This window comes from Clarias gariepinus, chromosome 14, assembly GCF_024256425.1.
Source record: "Clarias gariepinus isolate MV-2021 ecotype Netherlands chromosome 14, CGAR_prim_01v2, whole genome shotgun sequence".
Classification (NCBI taxonomy): domain Eukaryota; kingdom Metazoa; phylum Chordata; class Actinopteri; order Siluriformes; family Clariidae; genus Clarias; species Clarias gariepinus.
Window position 1 is genome coordinate 10,848,961 of NC_071113.1, and position 17,882 is coordinate 10,866,842.

At 38.7% G+C, this 17,882-nt stretch overlaps 1 protein-coding gene across 4 annotated transcripts in view; it reads right to left on the minus strand.

Annotated features, from left to right (window-relative positions):
• Positions 1-17,882, minus strand: part of abcc3 (ATP-binding cassette, sub-family C (CFTR/MRP), member 3) — a 49,621-nt gene that overhangs the window by 13,345 nt on the left and 18,394 nt on the right. For all 4 annotated transcript variants that reach the window (XM_053510980.1, XM_053510981.1, XM_053510982.1 and 1 more), the window contains exons 2-18: positions 17,305-17,481; positions 16,684-16,809; positions 15,019-15,156; positions 14,339-14,464; positions 14,174-14,235; positions 13,379-13,510; positions 11,530-11,763; positions 9,370-9,547; positions 7,350-7,511; positions 7,025-7,117; positions 6,482-6,685; positions 4,682-4,828; positions 4,320-4,407; positions 4,169-4,235; positions 1,764-1,890; positions 1,475-1,651; positions 1,113-1,280 (exon numbers count right to left, since the gene is read on the minus strand). In XM_053510980.1, the coding sequence (XP_053366955.1) occupies positions 1,113-1,280; positions 1,475-1,651; positions 1,764-1,890; positions 4,169-4,235; positions 4,320-4,407; positions 4,682-4,828; positions 6,482-6,685; positions 7,025-7,117; positions 7,350-7,511; positions 9,370-9,547; positions 11,530-11,763; positions 13,379-13,510; positions 14,174-14,235; positions 14,339-14,464; positions 15,019-15,156; positions 16,684-16,809; positions 17,305-17,481 (2,406 nt within the window). The remainder of the gene's footprint in view (positions 1-1,112; positions 1,281-1,474; positions 1,652-1,763; positions 1,891-4,168; positions 4,236-4,319; positions 4,408-4,681; positions 4,829-6,481; positions 6,686-7,024; positions 7,118-7,349; positions 7,512-9,369; positions 9,548-11,529; positions 11,764-13,378; positions 13,511-14,173; positions 14,236-14,338; positions 14,465-15,018; positions 15,157-16,683; positions 16,810-17,304; positions 17,482-17,882) is intronic.

Consider the following 17,882-nt stretch of genomic DNA (forward strand, 5'->3'; position numbering starts at 1 on the left):
TAGGCACCCCTTGATAAATAACAGATGTTGGTGATTTTTTTGATTGAAACACAGTCGCTTGGAAATGGAAAAATGCACAATATTTTACATGGTTACTTCTTATGCCATAAATTGAACAAAAATAAAAAAATATTATGGCACTGTATAAAAAAAACTGTGTTCCAGAGTCTCAGATTCTTTTTACAAGGTTTCACCTTAATCAGCTCATTAGATCTGCATGGCAATAGTAAATGCCAAGTTAGTAAATGCCAATTTCAAAAGTTTTTCAACTTTAGAGTAAGCCAGCTGGTAAGTCAGCAGGTAAGCGGTAAATAAAAGTGGATAAGACACTGGAATTTGGATCAGATCAGATGATCATGAGAGGATCACAGCCCAGCACCCTCAAGTTGCCCTTAGTCACAAACTGCCTGGCCTAAAGTAAATTCCCAATTGCTTAAAGTTGAAGCATCAGATTGACCAGAGTAATGAGTTAGTCTCGGTGAGAAATGAAGCTCATGAAGCGATGCACCCATGAGGCATAGTGCCCACTGTACAAGCTTTTGGAGGAAGTGTTGTGATCTGGGGTTGCTTCAGTCGGTTGGGTCTAGACGCAATGTCATGTAGCAATAAAATGAAGTCAGCTGACGGCCTTGAATGCACTGAATGACCAGGGTATCACATCTATGGAGTTTTCCTTCCCTGATGGCACAGGCATATTCCAGAGCTTAAATTGTGAGACAGTGATTCTGGGAGCTTCAGGAATAATTATCACACATGAAATGCCTTTCATAATCAAACCTAATATGCTGTTAAAAAAAGAGGTAAGTATAAAACATTATTATATACTGTAAAAATATGCTGCAAAATACCTCATCAGATATGCACGGTACTGTAGGTGCAGGATTACTGTATACTTATCCATGGAGGACAGGTAAACTATGTGCTCCTGAGACAGATTTGATATCAGCACATACAGTAAGAGCAACTAATTTGACTGGGACACAGTAAAAATTATCCAGCATTCTTAATTGTCTATCAGACAACATGTAACTATAGTAACCTAGTAGAATGTGTATAACATGGCTTGAATGGGGCTTTGCTGTAAAGTTGTCTTTATACAGTATCTACCGTACCTTTTGACGTAGCGCTCCCTCTGGCCCGATGACCTTGTCAAAGATGTGTTTGGCGACATGGGCATCCACAGCAGACAGCGGGTCATCCAGGAGGTAAACATCTGCCTCGCTGTACAGAGCTCTGGCCAGACTCACTCTCTGTCTCTGACCTCCAGAAAGATTAATTCCCTGCATGAACACATCATCCTGTCGTCAAGTTTCTTAAAAATCTTCTGTTCAATACATACAGTATCAACAATCTCCCTCACTGACTCAAGTCGTGTCATAGACACACTTATTTAACAGATATTTCATTTTAGAAATATGTGTAATTACAAGGCCCAGCTTTTCTATAAGTGGGACAGAAAGCCTACAGTACGTACCTTCTCTCCTATCTCTGTTAGGTCGCCTCCAGGAAGAACTTCGAGATCAGGGGTGAGGGCGCAGGCATCCAGCACATTTCGGTACTTCTCCTCCACATAGGGTCTACCGAATAGGATGTTTTCTCTCAGTGTGGCGTTCTGTATCCACGCCTGCTGTGGCACGTAAGCCACGGAACCCTAACAGGAGAGGGTTGTTTATTCCAGGGTATAATTGTCCATCGGACAGTAAACTGCTCATTAGGTTTAAACCTTAATCGTAAAATTAGTTTAAAAAAAACATTATACTCACTTTTATGGAGATCTGTCCATCTTGCTTCTCCATCTCTCCTAGCAGAGCTGACACAAGAGATGTTTTCCCACATCCCACATGACCCACCACGGCTAACACTGAGCCCTGCGGCACCATCACATTAATGCTGGAAGAAAGGAGACGATAAAGGAATTAAGAAATTATTATAATTAAAAATATACATCCGAATAAAATAAGTCAATTTCCAGTTAAAAAGGATAAACATGGCCTAATTGCATGACGAAATGTATATCTGTATATTACACATATTACCTCAATATAAAAAATACACTACAGAGCCAAACAATTGTAGATATCTGACCCTCACACCCATATATACCACAATCCATTCTCGACAAATTCAATTCAATTCAATTTTTAAAATGCTTTTAGAAGGGAACACTGTCATGAAGCAGCTTTATAGAAATATATACATTTTGAATACATTATACAAAGCCAGAGGTGATTATGGCAACCAGATACAAAAGGAAAAAGTTCATCATGTGGGTGATACCCAATTATCCAGGTATAATTAATTAACTTTTATAGCAATCTATATAAAATAAAAAATTATAATAAAGATTTTTGTTTTCTGTACATCTGTCAGAACCCGCCTTTCAGTGATATATTTACGTTTCATACATTGACGTTTCAAACACGTCTTAAACACGGCTGAATTTAATAAAACCTAAAAACGTACTTTGGTATTCACCTGAAGTTAAACCTGTGCCATTGAATTAAATCAAATTTCAACGGCCCTCTGCTCATTCTATCATCCACAGATCACTGAGTCGATTCCCGGGTGATCCTGTAGCCTCCCGCAGCCTGGGGCTCTAGAGAGAGCTGATTGGCCGAGCACTCTTAGAGGGGAGGGATGGGAGGCACTTAGCGCTCTCACACTGATTACGGCTCTACAGCCAATCAGGGGCGTCTGTGAGCTCACGCAAGAGGAAGGAGCGGATAGCGCTGTGCGGTCGCAGTTCGAAAAGATGCGGTCATGGTTCAGATGGTTCGACTTCTGAAAGCTTTTAATAAGCTACTTGCTCAATCTAAACAAACACCTGCACCAATAGATATTAATTAGAAAAAAAAATGTGCTAATATTTTTACTGCTGAAATAACAGCGCTGAAACAGTATAAGTGATTATCAAAGTATCAAAGTATTTTTATCATAGTTTAATTGTTCAGTGTTGAAGTTGGAGATTGGACAAGTGAAATTGAAAAGAATTTTTTTTATCCCCAGAGCCATTCGGTGTATTAACACCTCTCTACAGGGGCATAGGACTGTGGGCTGGGAGATCTTTGAGTTACTGAATTTGCTTCAGGATCATTAAAGCATCCATCCATATACAAAAGAATTAAATTGTTTGTAATTTAAAATTTTCTATTTAGGTATAAAATATTTCTGATTAAGTATTTACATTTAAAAAAATAACTAGGACTAATCACTAGTCTTGTGTGTTGTCATGGTGGTGTAGTGGTTAGCACTGTCGCCTTGCACCTCCAGGGACTGGGTTCAAATCTCGGACTTCAGGCTTGATTCCTGTCTCTGAGTTTGCATGTTCTCCCCGTGCTTGGTGGGTGTACCCCAGGTACTCTGGTTTCCTCCCACAGTCCAAAGACATGCAGATTAGGCTAATTGCTGTTCCCAAATGGCCCGTAGTGTGTAAATTAATTAGTATATAAGTGTGTGTGTGCCCTGTGATGAATTGGGTGTACCCCACCTTGTGCCCTAAGCCTGAGTGAGTAAGAAGATATTGTTGTTGTATACTGTAGCTTTAATTCTGGAACTTGGTATATGAGCCCTGCTCTCAACCCAAATGAACCATAAGCTGTCTTGTCTGGCATCTGTACTCGACCCCACTTTCGTGCCCACTGAAAAGCTTTTGTTTAAGTGAAGTGGAAGCTGTTATAAGCGCAAAGGAGAGGTCAGTGTTCGTAGTTTTGGAATGGAATGTTCAGCAAAGCACATGTGCAATAGCTTTTCAGTAGGCACGAAAGTGGGATCGAGTACTGATGCCAGACAAGACGGCTTATGGTTCATGGATGTGGATGTGATGGACAGGTGTTTGTTTACTTTCGGCCATATAATGTAAAACCATGACCAAGATTATTAGGGATAATAAAAAAGTTATTTTATTATAATAAAATAATTTATTCCAAATTCAGTCCGACTTCTAAATCTAAATAGTTCTAATTTAGGTAACAATCTGAGACGGCATGTAAAAGTCAAAAAAATTTTTTGCCCACAAAAGCTTCACTATCGTATTACATTCTTACTGTAAATCTAAACCTACTGCTCCTACAGTATAGTATGTTCCTGCTGTCGATTAAGTAAACTGTGCATCAAATGAATTGTTACATTGCACCATATAATTTATCACACTACAAATAAACATCCTTACTTTTGAAGAGCAGGCGGATCTTTCTTGGCCCATGAGAATTTCCCGTTCACAACAGTCACGGCATATTCTGAAAGTATGAGTCAAATTCTGAGTAATAACTCATGCGGCATGAAAGGGAGAATGAAACCTATGTGTCATGATTATACCTTACCCGAGGCCGCAGGCTTTTTATCCACGCTGTCTGGGTCTAACTCATCATGACTCAGGAATTGCTGGATGCGCTTGAGAGACACGCTAGCCTGTGTGCCGTGCGCGAGGACAGGAAAAGACAACAATGTGACGCTTCATGACAGAGCTAGTGATGAAAGCCCCTGGAAATGTTTTCCGAATTCTCACTAAGGACATGTTCCATCTGGGGACTTTTACAACTAATCACATACAGCTTCACTTAAACAAAAACTTCTCTCTCTTTCTTGTCTCTATTTAGAGCGGAACGATTTGTTTGCATGAGAAAAAAAAAACGGTTATACTAAAACCTGCCAAGAATACCTAAGAACGCTGGTGTGTACTTACTTGCATGACGCTGCTTATGACCTGTGGAAGCATGTTCAGAGGAAATCTTAAAATGTTGAACAGTGAAAGTGAGACAAAGGCCTTCTCTGCGTCTAAGACGTTGGTTTTGTCCACACTCACATACACGGCAAATGTTGTCAATGCAACCTGTGGAAACATTGTAGGACAGTCTGTTAGTCCACTCTCGTCTCTCTCCAACAGCCTTAACACTGACATATTGGGAGTATTAGAAGGGAAGCATGCTGTATAAGCTTATTGAATACTACACCAAAGGCAGAGGTTTAAATAAATATTTAAATAAAAAATATTTTATACTTTTTAAAAAACAAAAAGGAAGACATTATCACTAAGAAGTAACATACTGTACATCGATTAGCCATAACTGTAAAACCATTTAAAACCACCTAGGCTTTGGGTTTCCCCTGTGCCATCAGGGCAGCTCTGACCCTTCAGGACTTGTGCTCTCGGGCTGTCCTGTGGTGTCTGGTACCTGGATATTAGTGGCCAATTATATGGGTTGGTACCTCTAGGGATGGAACTTTCTGTCTGGCACATCTCATGTAGTCTCAATCGGATTGGGAGCTGAGGAGTTTGGAGTGCACTGTGCCTTTCTATCATGGCCAGCATTGACTTGTTTGCCAATTTGTGCTACATTGGCTTTTCCGTGGGTTTATCAATATATAATTGATAATCAGTGTTATTCAATTTAGTGGTCTTAATGTTATGGCTGATCAGTATATGTGCAGTTATGCATAGATCAAAAACAAGTGTTAAACTAATTTTAAGTGCATTAAAAGTGTATAAAAGTGTTTTTTATGAAGGAAGTTTTTTCAAACTGTTCCTGGCACAATCTTTACAATCAACTTGATGAGAAAGAACCAATCCCAAAGCCGAAGTCTACTAAGTGTTATCAATAAAGATTACCTGGTTGGGAAAACAATTAAAATCTCATTATTTCTCATATTTACTTATTTTATTTAAGAATTGGATATATAAAAATACTGTATATATTCACTCTAACTGGTATAAATGTTTTACAGTGTATATTTGCAGTGAAGTATTTACACTCCTTCACTCCTTTCTTTAAACTCCTCTACCACCGAATAACATTATTATGAATATTTTAACATTCAACATTATTTCCTTTTCTGCTTCATAACAGCCCTAAAATTAGACTTTAACTAAAATCGTTACAACCAATCTAATAAAATTTCCACATTGACACAGAAGCTCTCCAAACTGCAACACTGGCACTGGCATCATATAATATCTATTTAGCTATATATACGGCATATAAAATATCATTTCTGTACCTGCCTATATAGAACATAATTACACTTTTTTTTACATCCTTATAAATACTTCAAAAGAATTTGACTCCCTTCAGTCATTTTCTTTTAGTTATTTCACCAGCACCTACTGTACCATTATTACCCAACTACCGCACTATGACAAATACAGTAGTTGCAATCGAATAAATTTTCTATGCAAGCATGCTATATACAGAGTCAGACAAATAAATGTATGCACACTTCAGAAAAAAGAAATATATTGTGTATATAAATAAATATATATATATATATATATATATATATATATATATATATATATAAAGTATATATATTGTTAATATATTATTACTATTATCATAATATTATATTTTATATATATACTGTATATCAAAATCTAATGCATATCAATTAATTAAGTTTTAAAATATTTATACCAGTTTTTATTTTGCCGAAGTGTGTGTACATGTTTTTGACTGACTCTATATTATAACTGGATCTTAACACCCACCAGAAAGGGTGCACTTGTCCAGGCCATAACAGAAAGCGCACTAAGGTAGCCAGACTTGCGCAGCACATTGAGCTCCTTCTGTCGAATATGTATGATCTTCTCTTTGAAAGAGGGCTCCCAGGCGTAAAGCTTCAGCACCTTCATCCCGTTTAGGATTTCATTCATCAGCTTGATGCGAGCATCTTTGTACTGCATCTGCTCCACCTGAAAGACCATAAAACAGCTAAAATGAACCCCTTACTCTATGTAGCTGAACCTTTTAAACAAGCTTAACTGTAATGTCGAGCAGCTCGAAAACCAAAATCTAAATATAAAATGCTGATTTTGCTTTAGTTAAGAATTCCCCTTAGTGATTTTGCTATGTTTGCTCTGTGATGGAAAAAAAAAGAAACAAAACCAAAAAAACACACAGTTTTACAGCACATCGAAGGGTAAAGAGCCGACCACAAACCACATCAACATTACAACATGGCAGAGCTTGCACTCAGCAAACAAATCCTAATCTCTACATCACTTAGCAGGCAGACAGACGGGATAAGACACCTGGTACGCTCTGGTTTTCATGGCGATCACGGCATTAAATGGAATCAGGAGAACCATAACAGCCACACCTGCCAGGACAGACGGACCCAGAGTCTATAATGTAAAGAGAGAAAAAAAACAACAACTTTCAAAACTGTTGATTTTGGCATGTCTTATCTAAAAAGATCTAACTTGTAGCAGTAACCACATTTTAGCTAAACACTTCCGTGTTACAACATGTGCATGCACATGATAAACTCCTACCACTAGTCTCTGTAGATTTTCTGTGTTTTTTTTTTTTTAAACCCAATTTTAATCAAAAAGGTAAGAGGTCTGACTCACTGACCTGCCAGAGGAAGGAGAGAGCCAGTATGATCTGCAGCGGTGCAGACCACAGCATGTTCAGGAATGTGGTAAGGTCCATGAACCGCTGAGCATCCACCGACATCAAGTTAACGATCTCTCCGACGGTGGAAGAACGCTTGGCTTCATTAGTAATAACCAGTGACTACACAAACAGAATCAGCATCACAGTGATAGGAATGGATGTAGTGCGGGATTTTGTACTGATATACAGTAGGAGCTTTTTAGGAAACGGAACATGCAGGCATACAGTATGGAAACACATAGTTCTTGTATAAGGCTCTTGCTTGCACAAAACATTGTCACCTTGTAGTTAAACTTTATGAAAGAATATAAATATAGCAGATTACAGATAACCGGAGACATAATATTATATAAGTTGTTAGGTTCCTTAATGACTTACAAACATCATAGTGACATAGCGTTTTTCTTCAAAAGATCCCAGCGTTTTTCACAGCGTCCCCATTTTTTTTTTTTGGGGTAGTCTTAACATGCTCAAAAATTCACTAAAAGTTGGACCCATTAGGATAACTGAGCAGCTCATTCATACAGTACAAGATGATGCTGCATAACTCGCACACACTTGCATGTATACATGTGAAACCTGGTACACATTTAGATCTGGTTGAGCTGAATGACTTTCTCTGTGCATATCATGGGCTCTACTCAACAGGAAGTCAGTTCTTTTGGGTTGTTTACAAAATGCACTCAATGGATACTTATACACTCCTCCTATGGGATTTATACGATCGCCACCAAACCGGGCCAGTATGATCTCAAGACTTTGAGGATGCTAAATTGCAGTTCAGCCCGTTAAAATGCCTTAAACTTATGGCAAAAAGTGGCTAATGACTTCCTAAATGATCAACACTTTGAGTAGCATCACATTGAGTGACCTCACATCATACAGTAGCGTGATGGTTTTTTTTCTAGCATTCAGCATACAGGTTGTGTGGTGCACCCAAGCGGCGATGGCACAGGTGCTTGGGCCCAATCGACTATGTCATTAGATTTAATATTAGTCCAGCACTGCTATACAGGCCAAGTCTTATTCCCTAAGTGAAGCATTCATATTCAAATCAATACAACTGGCCTTGTTGTTTCAGTTCAATTGGCAAAAACTGTGTTACTGGGACTATAATAGTATGGGGGGAGGGGAGGCAATGAGTAAGGCCGAGCAGCAGTAATCTAAAAGAATCTAATAAACAAAGAAAATAAACCTGACAAGCCAGTGACCACGACTAATCACCCGAACTGACACACACACACAGCTTCCACTATGTGCACATGTCACAGCACAACATGTCAGAGCATTTGAAATAAAGTATGAAAATCAATGTGTATAAACATTCATTATACTGTACCATAATTAGAATAAAACTTCCTGCTCTACAACCTTTTTTAAATAAGAAGGCAACCACACATTAGTCATCATTACAACTTCGTATTGTTGTAATGATGAAAAGCAGCTACCTTCATTCCATTCTGATTTCCTTCTGTTTTACATTCATAGATTAGATCAGATCATTTAATTCTCATAAACTGTACTCTTAAAAGCGATATCTTATCATTCTCTAGTAAGCATTGTGTATGAATAAAGGAATAGCACCCTTGGCTATGCTCACAAACTCCTACGTACAGTAACTGGGTAAAAGTGCACTGTGGCAGAGTGAAAGATCCTCACCAATCCCATCACTCCTACCACGACAGGTTCTTTTGTCAAAGCCCATGCAATCGTTAAAGTCATGACTCAACACTCGGACTCTTTATTCTATGTGTCATTTTTTGAATGCAGTCCGACCTGATGGTTCAGAACACTTAAAGCTCAGCTTAGCTAAATGGGAGGCTTCATGCTAACGCTTTGTGCATAGCATAATATGTGCGCCAGGTACAAAGGAAGTAAGTGGGAAAAAAAATAATAATCAGATTCGGATCAGCAAGGATTTTTTGTGAGTTTGTAATGAATTTTACATAGAGGGCTGCGTATGTGGGTGTACATGTACCTTCCTGTAGATGGCACCGATGATAGCTGTGCGCAGTCTCATGCCTGTAACGAAGCAGTACTGAAACTGCTGATGCAGGATGAGTGTTTGTAGGAGGGCGCAGCCGAACATGAAGAAGGCAAGAGCAAAGCCCCACCAAGACGGCACGTCCTTCTTTTTGGTGAACTTAATCAGCATCCTGATGATCACAGAGATAATGAAGGCATGTTTAATCTAAGCGCTATTTACTGCATCAATCACATCTAGAACGTTACGCCAGAGTAACCATGTCTTCTCTAAAAAAACACAACAGACAGATCACCAAAGACGTAAGATAAAAGAGTCGTTTAACGGTGTCAGTAAAAGTGTATAATCGGGATAAAGACAAAAATGTCACACATCATTCTTTAAACCAGTTTTGTTGAGCATGTGCCAAGAACTTGGCTTGTTCTTGGCTGACGAGGCGGAACACAATACTCAATGTACTGAATATTCTACGGTACTTTTCTGCTTTTAAGTAGTTCTACAGTAAATAGTGCTTCAGTAGTTATTTGTGTTTAAATTGTTTTCCTCAAAACCAGCCTGGCCAATCGCCTCTCATCTCTCACACCAATACACCTGGGTTTCTTGCACTATGGATTGTTCCCAGGAGATCATCAGTTTCTGAAATCTGACCATGTAAACACTCATGCCACAGCCAAACGATTGTATTTTTTCCTGATTTTAAATAATGTGAACATATCCTCATCCAAAGCTCTTGCCCTGTATCTGATGTCATGATTTCATGCCTTGTGCTCATGATTGGATTGGCTGATGATTTAATGGCATGGTTTGGTTATGCAGGTATACAGGTGCTCCAAATTAAATGGACCGTGAATGTGTAACATGTGTTCAAAAGTACACCTTGAAACATGCTAAAAATAACGTGGAAATTTTAACCAAGCTTCAGACAATGGAGAAATGCAGATAAAATCAGGTTTGGTTAGTTGTGCTTTCACTGTGCTATCCAGGTGCCATTATCTGTAAGGTTACAGCGTTTAGCTCGACTGGGTCGTCCCTCTGAAAAAAGTGTTCCCAGCTTTGCAAAAATAAAATTACATTACGGCTGGGCAAATAATCAAAAACATTTTTAAAACCAACATTTTGGAGCCTTAAATCAACATAATCTTGCACAATTATTATTATTAATATTTTCATTGTGATTGTTATTTTTATCTGGTAATACTTTCTTCACTATGCGTGTTTATGTCCTACCCCTATGTACTGATTTAAGGTCACTAATTCACACTAATTTAAAGCTTAATTTTCAGATTCCTTTAAGTAAAACCTTAATTAAAGTGTTCTATAAGAGAATGTTAGTCTTTCGGCTGCTCCAGTCGAGGGGTCAATCCGATCCACTCAACAACTTGGCATAGGTTTTTACGCTATCGGATACCCTTCCTTAAACAACCCTCCCATGTCATACGGGCTTGAGACCGGCTGGGGTTTAAGCATTGGGTGGGAGTCGAACCCGCGCCTTCCACATGGTAAGCAGGAAGCCGACCACTGAGACACCAATACTTATGATTATGTCCTTAGCCCTCTTGGGAATCAGCAAGCTTTTATTTCTTGCTTAATACATAAAATTACTTTAATGGAGATAGCTTTAGCACGTACACAGGGAAGTCAGAGCAAAAAAAAAAAAAAAACATTTCCGTATGACTTTTGCATTGCAAATGACCCAAGAACCCAAGAAACGGCAGCAGAGCAAAGCCAGCATTGTGCTCGTACTGGTCATGTAATCGGCATCTGCGGCCCTGTATTTACATATAAATTATGTATATGAATTTGTCGCATACACGCAACAGGTAACATCATGCGAGCGATAATGCTCCACACAACAGCCAATCATGTTTAAGCACCCTTAGAGGGCTCGAACATCTGTCCCGTCCCATCCTTTTTGTACCACTTCATTAGTCCCCATTGATGCGGCTCTAATATCTAGTTAAGTTGATAGCAGCATTGCTGGAAACCCGGCAACACCACAGAGCTGCTGACAGCCTCTGATATATAACTCCAAGATAAGGCTGATCAAACACCATTTATTACTTCTGCCTTTTAGTAAGTAGCAGTAACTCTTCACACACAGCACTCTTTAAGGTCATAAATTACTGAGCCTCCCTGTTTTTTTTTTTTTTTTACCTGAGCAGCTGAGGATTGATGAAGACGATGATATCCTGCAGCAGCTTGAAGGCTGAGCCGATCAGAAAGTAGGGCCCGAAGGCTCGGATCAGGGCACGCAGGAACGAGGGTTGCTGCGACGCCTTCTTCTTCTTGGCCAGCAGAACCTCCACCTCCTCGGGATTCGCACCTACGTGGTTGCCCTCTGCCTCGGCTTTAGAGAACACGGCCTGGCCGTTCATTTCCTGTGCAGACCTGAACAGAGGTCATGAAAAAAATGTTTTCGAGGAAACTGCTTAGCTTGTAATTATGGTGGGGTTTTTTGTGCTTATTAAAAGTTTTTATTGGAAATGTCATGTAATAAAGTCAGCTTTGAAGGCATTTGTCTTTGGAACGGTTTCAATAGCTGTAAGGATAGAAATAACACACAAGTTGTGCACTAAATACACTATTCGAAATGTTTTAAGAAACTGGTGACCTGATAAGTCAATATGGCAAAAGTTTTGCAAAGGGAGAACTTGACAATGTTTGGCACAGAGCAGAAAAGGTTGGTCATGAAATAGAAAGAGGAACACTGAAATAGTCACTCGAGCCCAAGTTGACGGGAGTGTCATGCACCAATTTAGCTTTTAAAACCAAAGGAATGTTTACACAATAGGTTATATAGTGACCAAAAAAAGGAAGGATACATGTAAGGCAGAAACTTTTCCTACCACAGTGGATTAAAAAAAAAACAATGTGTCAAGAGGTGAAAAAGAAAGCCCTAAAAAAGAATTACAATTGTCTTTACTTAGGCAGCGCTAAAGACACTGCACCTGAAAAAGTCCCTCAGTTCTCGAGTGAGACAGCATTCTCTCAGGCTTCTGCTTTCACCCTGATTGTGAGTCCACAAGAAATGTACCACAGCCATTCATCAACTCTACTTTCAACCTTGATCTTGAAAGCAATTACATCATTTTTATGGAACGTTTATCCGTTTATCCTAATAATTAAAAATCAATAAGTAGCACAAGAGCACACACACACACACAGATTCACTGTATCTATAATTTATACATGGAACATATCCCTTAAATCCAAGTTTAAAGTTGTCATTCGTTTTTCGGCTGATCCTGTCGAGGGGTCTACACACGACTTGGCACAGGTTTTACGCCGAATGCCTTTCCTGATGAAGCCTCTTCCATTTTATCCGGGCTTGAGACCGGCACTGCGTCTAGTGACTGAAGTTTGGGGATTGGATGGGAATCGAACCCAGACCATCCACATGACAAGCAAGAAACCTACCACCGAGCCAACAAAGCATTAAATTAAAGTTTAAAGTAATGCTATAAATCTTGAGCTGATCATTTCTTAAATTGATATTCTTATTCTTAATATTATTATTAGTTGTAGTATTTTTTAAATGATTCTCCGAATGCCTGATCAATGTTTTTATAGTTTTTGTTGCTGAGGATTTTAGCCGGCTTTTTTTTTGTTTAGTTTTTTTCTTATTAATGGTAGGCTTTTTTTCTTTCTCCCTTAACACTTAATTTTGTAGAATATCTAGGCTGTGGTTATCGCCTGAACTGCTTCACGCATCAGAGCTGTGGATCTCTCTCTCTCCTCCTCTCTTTCTCTCTCTCTCCAGCTCCTTTAGAGTTATTCTTATCCTCTTGTTCGCATCTACTCTATACCTAAGGCCCTCCTCATCTACATGTGGTTGTAGCATTCGTTCCACCATACCGATTCTTTCCTCAATTAAACCATACAGTACAGTGTGCTCCAAGTTAAAAGCTTTGCAGTGCCAGACTATATCACTATAAAATGTGCTGACCCTGAAGAGCACATCCAATAGGCACAGGGCATCGCACTGAGCACCAGCATACAGTACCTTTCTATTTTAGACTTCTCCACTTCCCATTCTTTGAGAAGTTTGGGTACGACCACGTTGGAGCTGTCATCCTTGTTCAACGACCACAGGTCTTTGTTTTCCAGGGGAGATTTGTAGCCTTTTATTGCCATGCTGGGAAATGGAAATGCATATTAGACTCACACGTTTACTTTATTAAATAAGTCAGATGAAGGATTGAGCTGAGATTAACAAAGGAGATTATGCCCTGAAGATATCTGAAGATATCAATACTTGAACAAACCCCTAAAGATGCATTCAGGCAGATGAACCGAAATTATTAATGATTTCCCACTGATGTTCATTTACAGAATAGATTAAATGTAAGCATGTGATTTCCTGGAATTAAATTCACTTTTCGTCACTCACCTGATACTATACAGACACTCATGTCATTAATTGTGTGCAAAAACAAAAAAACTGTTTGGGGCTACAGGTTTTCAATGCATTAACCTGTACCACCTGCATTATTTTATTATTTGGAGTCCATGGCTACAGTAGGTGGTTAATGGTTAATATCCAGTCCTAGCCACCGGAACAACAAATGGTAATGTTTGCAAATCATTTCTCTATCTAAGCCACAAGAGAAATGCTCTACGTCAGTAATATTTGCACTTCACCTTGACAATGACGACTTTATCTTATCGCTCAATCTAAATAAAGTGTCATGCATGAACACTTTTGAAAAAAAAAAACATCAGAGAAAAAAAAATCTCCTTGGCTCAGTAATAAAAATGTATGTTTCCACGCTACATTCGGTGCAAACATGGTTTCTACCTTGTAAACCACCAAAAAGTCATTCTTGAGAGGAAGCCTGCAGATGCTTCAGGACATGGATTCTAGAAAAGAGTATGGAAACATCAGCATTACTGAACATACCACCTTAAAATCCTTTGATCCACTTTAATAATGATACAAACCCCTTCCAGCATCCACACTTACGGGGTCTGTGACTACGTTGGAGAAGAGTGGAGGTTTCTCATTGAAACATGACAGAATGAGCTCCGCCACAGTGAGGCCAAAATACATGTAGAAGGTTGTGAAACGCAGTTTGTCATTAACCTCATCCTGCATGAAAAGAAACATGCTTTCATTTAACCATCGCATTTATTAAAGACAAGGACTTATCTACTTTTTCTGCTCTTCACCCTCCCTGAGATTTTAATGACTGTGGGAAGGACAGCAGGGAGGGGTGAAAAAATAGAGAAAGAAAAAATGACAAAAATGTTGCAGGGGCAGGGTGTACAGTATACTGTACATAGTCCTAATGGCATCATGTTTCTTTCAGGGACGTTCAGTTTAGTTCTTTTCTAGCACTAAGCGGAGACTGTTGAGCATTGCAATGAACATAAACCACTAAATCCTGTTCCACACCACAAAAAATTTTACTTCCAAAAAAGGGGTCACAGAAACATCTCGAAACTGCTACCAGATGCAAAATTACATCAAGAAAAAAAAAAAAAAAAAAAAAACACCCACATTGCTCTTTCATAACCCACAAGAGAACCGTGGATAAGAATCTACAGTATAGTTCTATTTAGTTGACAGGGGCTTTAATTACATTGAGAGATGCAAGTTGTCCAAACTTTACAGTACATTCCAGAAAAGCTAGAACCTCGAACCTTGTGGCGGGCCTGGAGGATCTTCGATCGGAAAGGCACGATGGCACACAGTACAGAGATCGTCCAAAATATAAAAAGCACTCCTGAAGACTGTACCCCTTTGAGGCGTTCATACTGGATAAGAAAGGTGGCTAAGAGCTGTCAGGACGAGAAGGAGAGTGAGGTCAGACAGATGTGTACTAAACACTGGGTTCAGTATCAAACTGGGTTGTACATTATCACAGTATACTGATATTATATTGAGCAGAATACAGAGTTCACTGTATATTCACAGAATTATGATAAGATACATAAGATACAGGTTACTGTTAATGTCCACATCAAACAGCAGAACGGGCAGCGAAGGTGATCTCAGTGGAGCATTTCAGGAAATGGTAACGGACAGTTCCATCGTTATGGATGTGACATTTAGGCTCATACTGGAAACAAAAGGTCTCATCTACTGTACAAGATTAACTGAGTTCATTTTAGCCCCTTTTTAGCTAAAAATAAATAAATCAGCAGAATTTATATAATCATCTACACCCTGAAAATAATGTATTCAGTGTTAGCTTGAGAATTTCCGCATAAAGAGCTAAGATTTTACCTCGGCATGCAAAGTATTTTTGGCATACGACCGATTAAATTGGTATCCTTGAGGAGGCGTTATACAGTATTTGTACTATACAATGATACAAAAAGTGTAGATTATAAAGATATGGAATAAATTATTTCAGATAAACTGGCCTTATGGATGTGATGTTTTCACATTATGGATATGACGTGTCTGAATCCATCCTACTAACTATATTAAAAGCATGCTGGAATAGTGCATTTTAACATGAAACATTAGAAAAAGTAACTATGAAACACTAACTCAGCACTTACTGTTGGCATTTCTTTTTTTCTGGTCCTTTCCTTTCTCTTTTCCCGTCTCTTTTTCACTTTAGACATTTTTGTTCCTCCTTGTGGTTTCTTGCCACAAGCCTTGGACTTTACTTCTAAGTTAACAAGTAATTGTTTAGTCAATATAAGCCTATATAGTTTGGTATTGTTACTGTATCAGTATGGTTTAGTAAAAACCCTAAGCCTACGTTTTCGTGGAATTCCCCTAATATACATCCACTGAGCTTTGGCACTATGAGTAATGATCAGCTGTTAATAACATGGGGAAGAAGACAATGACCAGACGGGTTTAAACTAACATAAATTTTTTAGTAAACAACTGATTGCTGTAAACATCCACCTTAAGGACAGAGGTGAGAGCTTCTCAGAAACCACACATTCCAAACCTCGAGTTGTGCAGAAGATATAAGTAAAAGATCACATGGGTTTCCACTCCCGTCAGCCAAGAACAGGAAGCTGAGGCTGCACTAGATACTGTTGCTTTTTCTCATGTTCCTATGTTCTGATATTTGGTGTAAATATTAACTAAGGATAGTAACCTGTATCTGCATAATTATTCAAATATGTCCCATACACAAGCATATACAGTAGAATGTGCAGTGAATTTCTTATAATATGGGAAGATATATACACAGTCTTATGTAAAAGTTTAGGCACCCCTTGATAAATAACAGATTGCCCAATGTGGGTAGCTAATGGGGTGCAGAATGTACTGTACGTCTGTGTATTGTACTTTTTGTACTTGAAATGTCATCATTATTTAAATGCTTCTATAATTACCATTGTCATGCCCAGTATTAATGGAGTTACGAAGTATATTGGAGGTCTGAAAATGTTCTGCTTCATTTCGCTGAAAGAGGCAAAAAGGTCTGTCCAGCATACGATCCATAAAATAACACTAAAAACCTGCACAAAGAATGGAAAAGTGTAGATATCATAATAATATCAGAAAAGCAGTAATAAAATTACATTATGATTATGCAAGTAATTATTAAAAACACATTTCTTAACTAAAAAAAAAAGTCGCCAACAAAATCACTCAACAACATACAATCATGATGATGAAGAAGATGAAAAGCAGGACTGGTAAAAACCATTAAAGCAGCAGTTTAAAAAAGGGGAGTAAAGAGCAGAGATCGATAGTATATACAAAAGACTGGATTGAGAAGGTGTTTGAAAAGCTGAGCTGTCACAGAGACGCTGTGGGAGTGAATTCCACAGCTGATAGATCTGCTAAAAGCTAAAATCATAAACAGGTAGGTAGAAATCAAGAAGTAAAAGTTCAGCTAAAGGTGGTATAGGTGAAGAGAAGGGATCTGTACAGAACATAGCAGGAGAGAGGGAGACATGAGCTAAAGGCTTACGCTTGGTATGCAGCCTGCAGACACGAGCAAGCCTTACCGTTTTTATTCTGTTTAATACAGACATCATAATGTAGCCTCTGTTGTTCAACTTGAGGTAAAAGAAGTAAAAAGGGAAAACCAGCCACAGGTAGATGCAGGGGATCCATGCAAGCACAGAAAGCTGAAAGCATTCTGTGAGGTCCGGGTTGGCATGGTATAGGGTCAGGTTCAGGTCCTTCAAAATGGGAAAAAAAAAAAAAGCCTGGTTACAGCTTACATACTGTGGGTCATAACTGTTTAAGCATACAGTACATACCATATATACAGCAGAGTAAGTGAACTCTGGAGCAAACATCAATGCATATGTACAATATAAGGAAATTATAGATTAGACCTGATTTAAATCTCACTTATGTCATTCTCTGAGTTTTTAGGCAAGTTATTCCACATGGACGCTGAAAATTCATTTTAAAAAAAGCAGTATGCCAATATTTATGCACAGAAAGTCTGGTTACAAAAGTGCTTGAATTCACTTTCTTTGTTGCAGGTTTTCAGAGTAATAAATTACCACTCACTCTCACGCACTTGTCTATACTACTTTATCATGTGCTCCATAAGGCCTGGAGTCATAAGGGC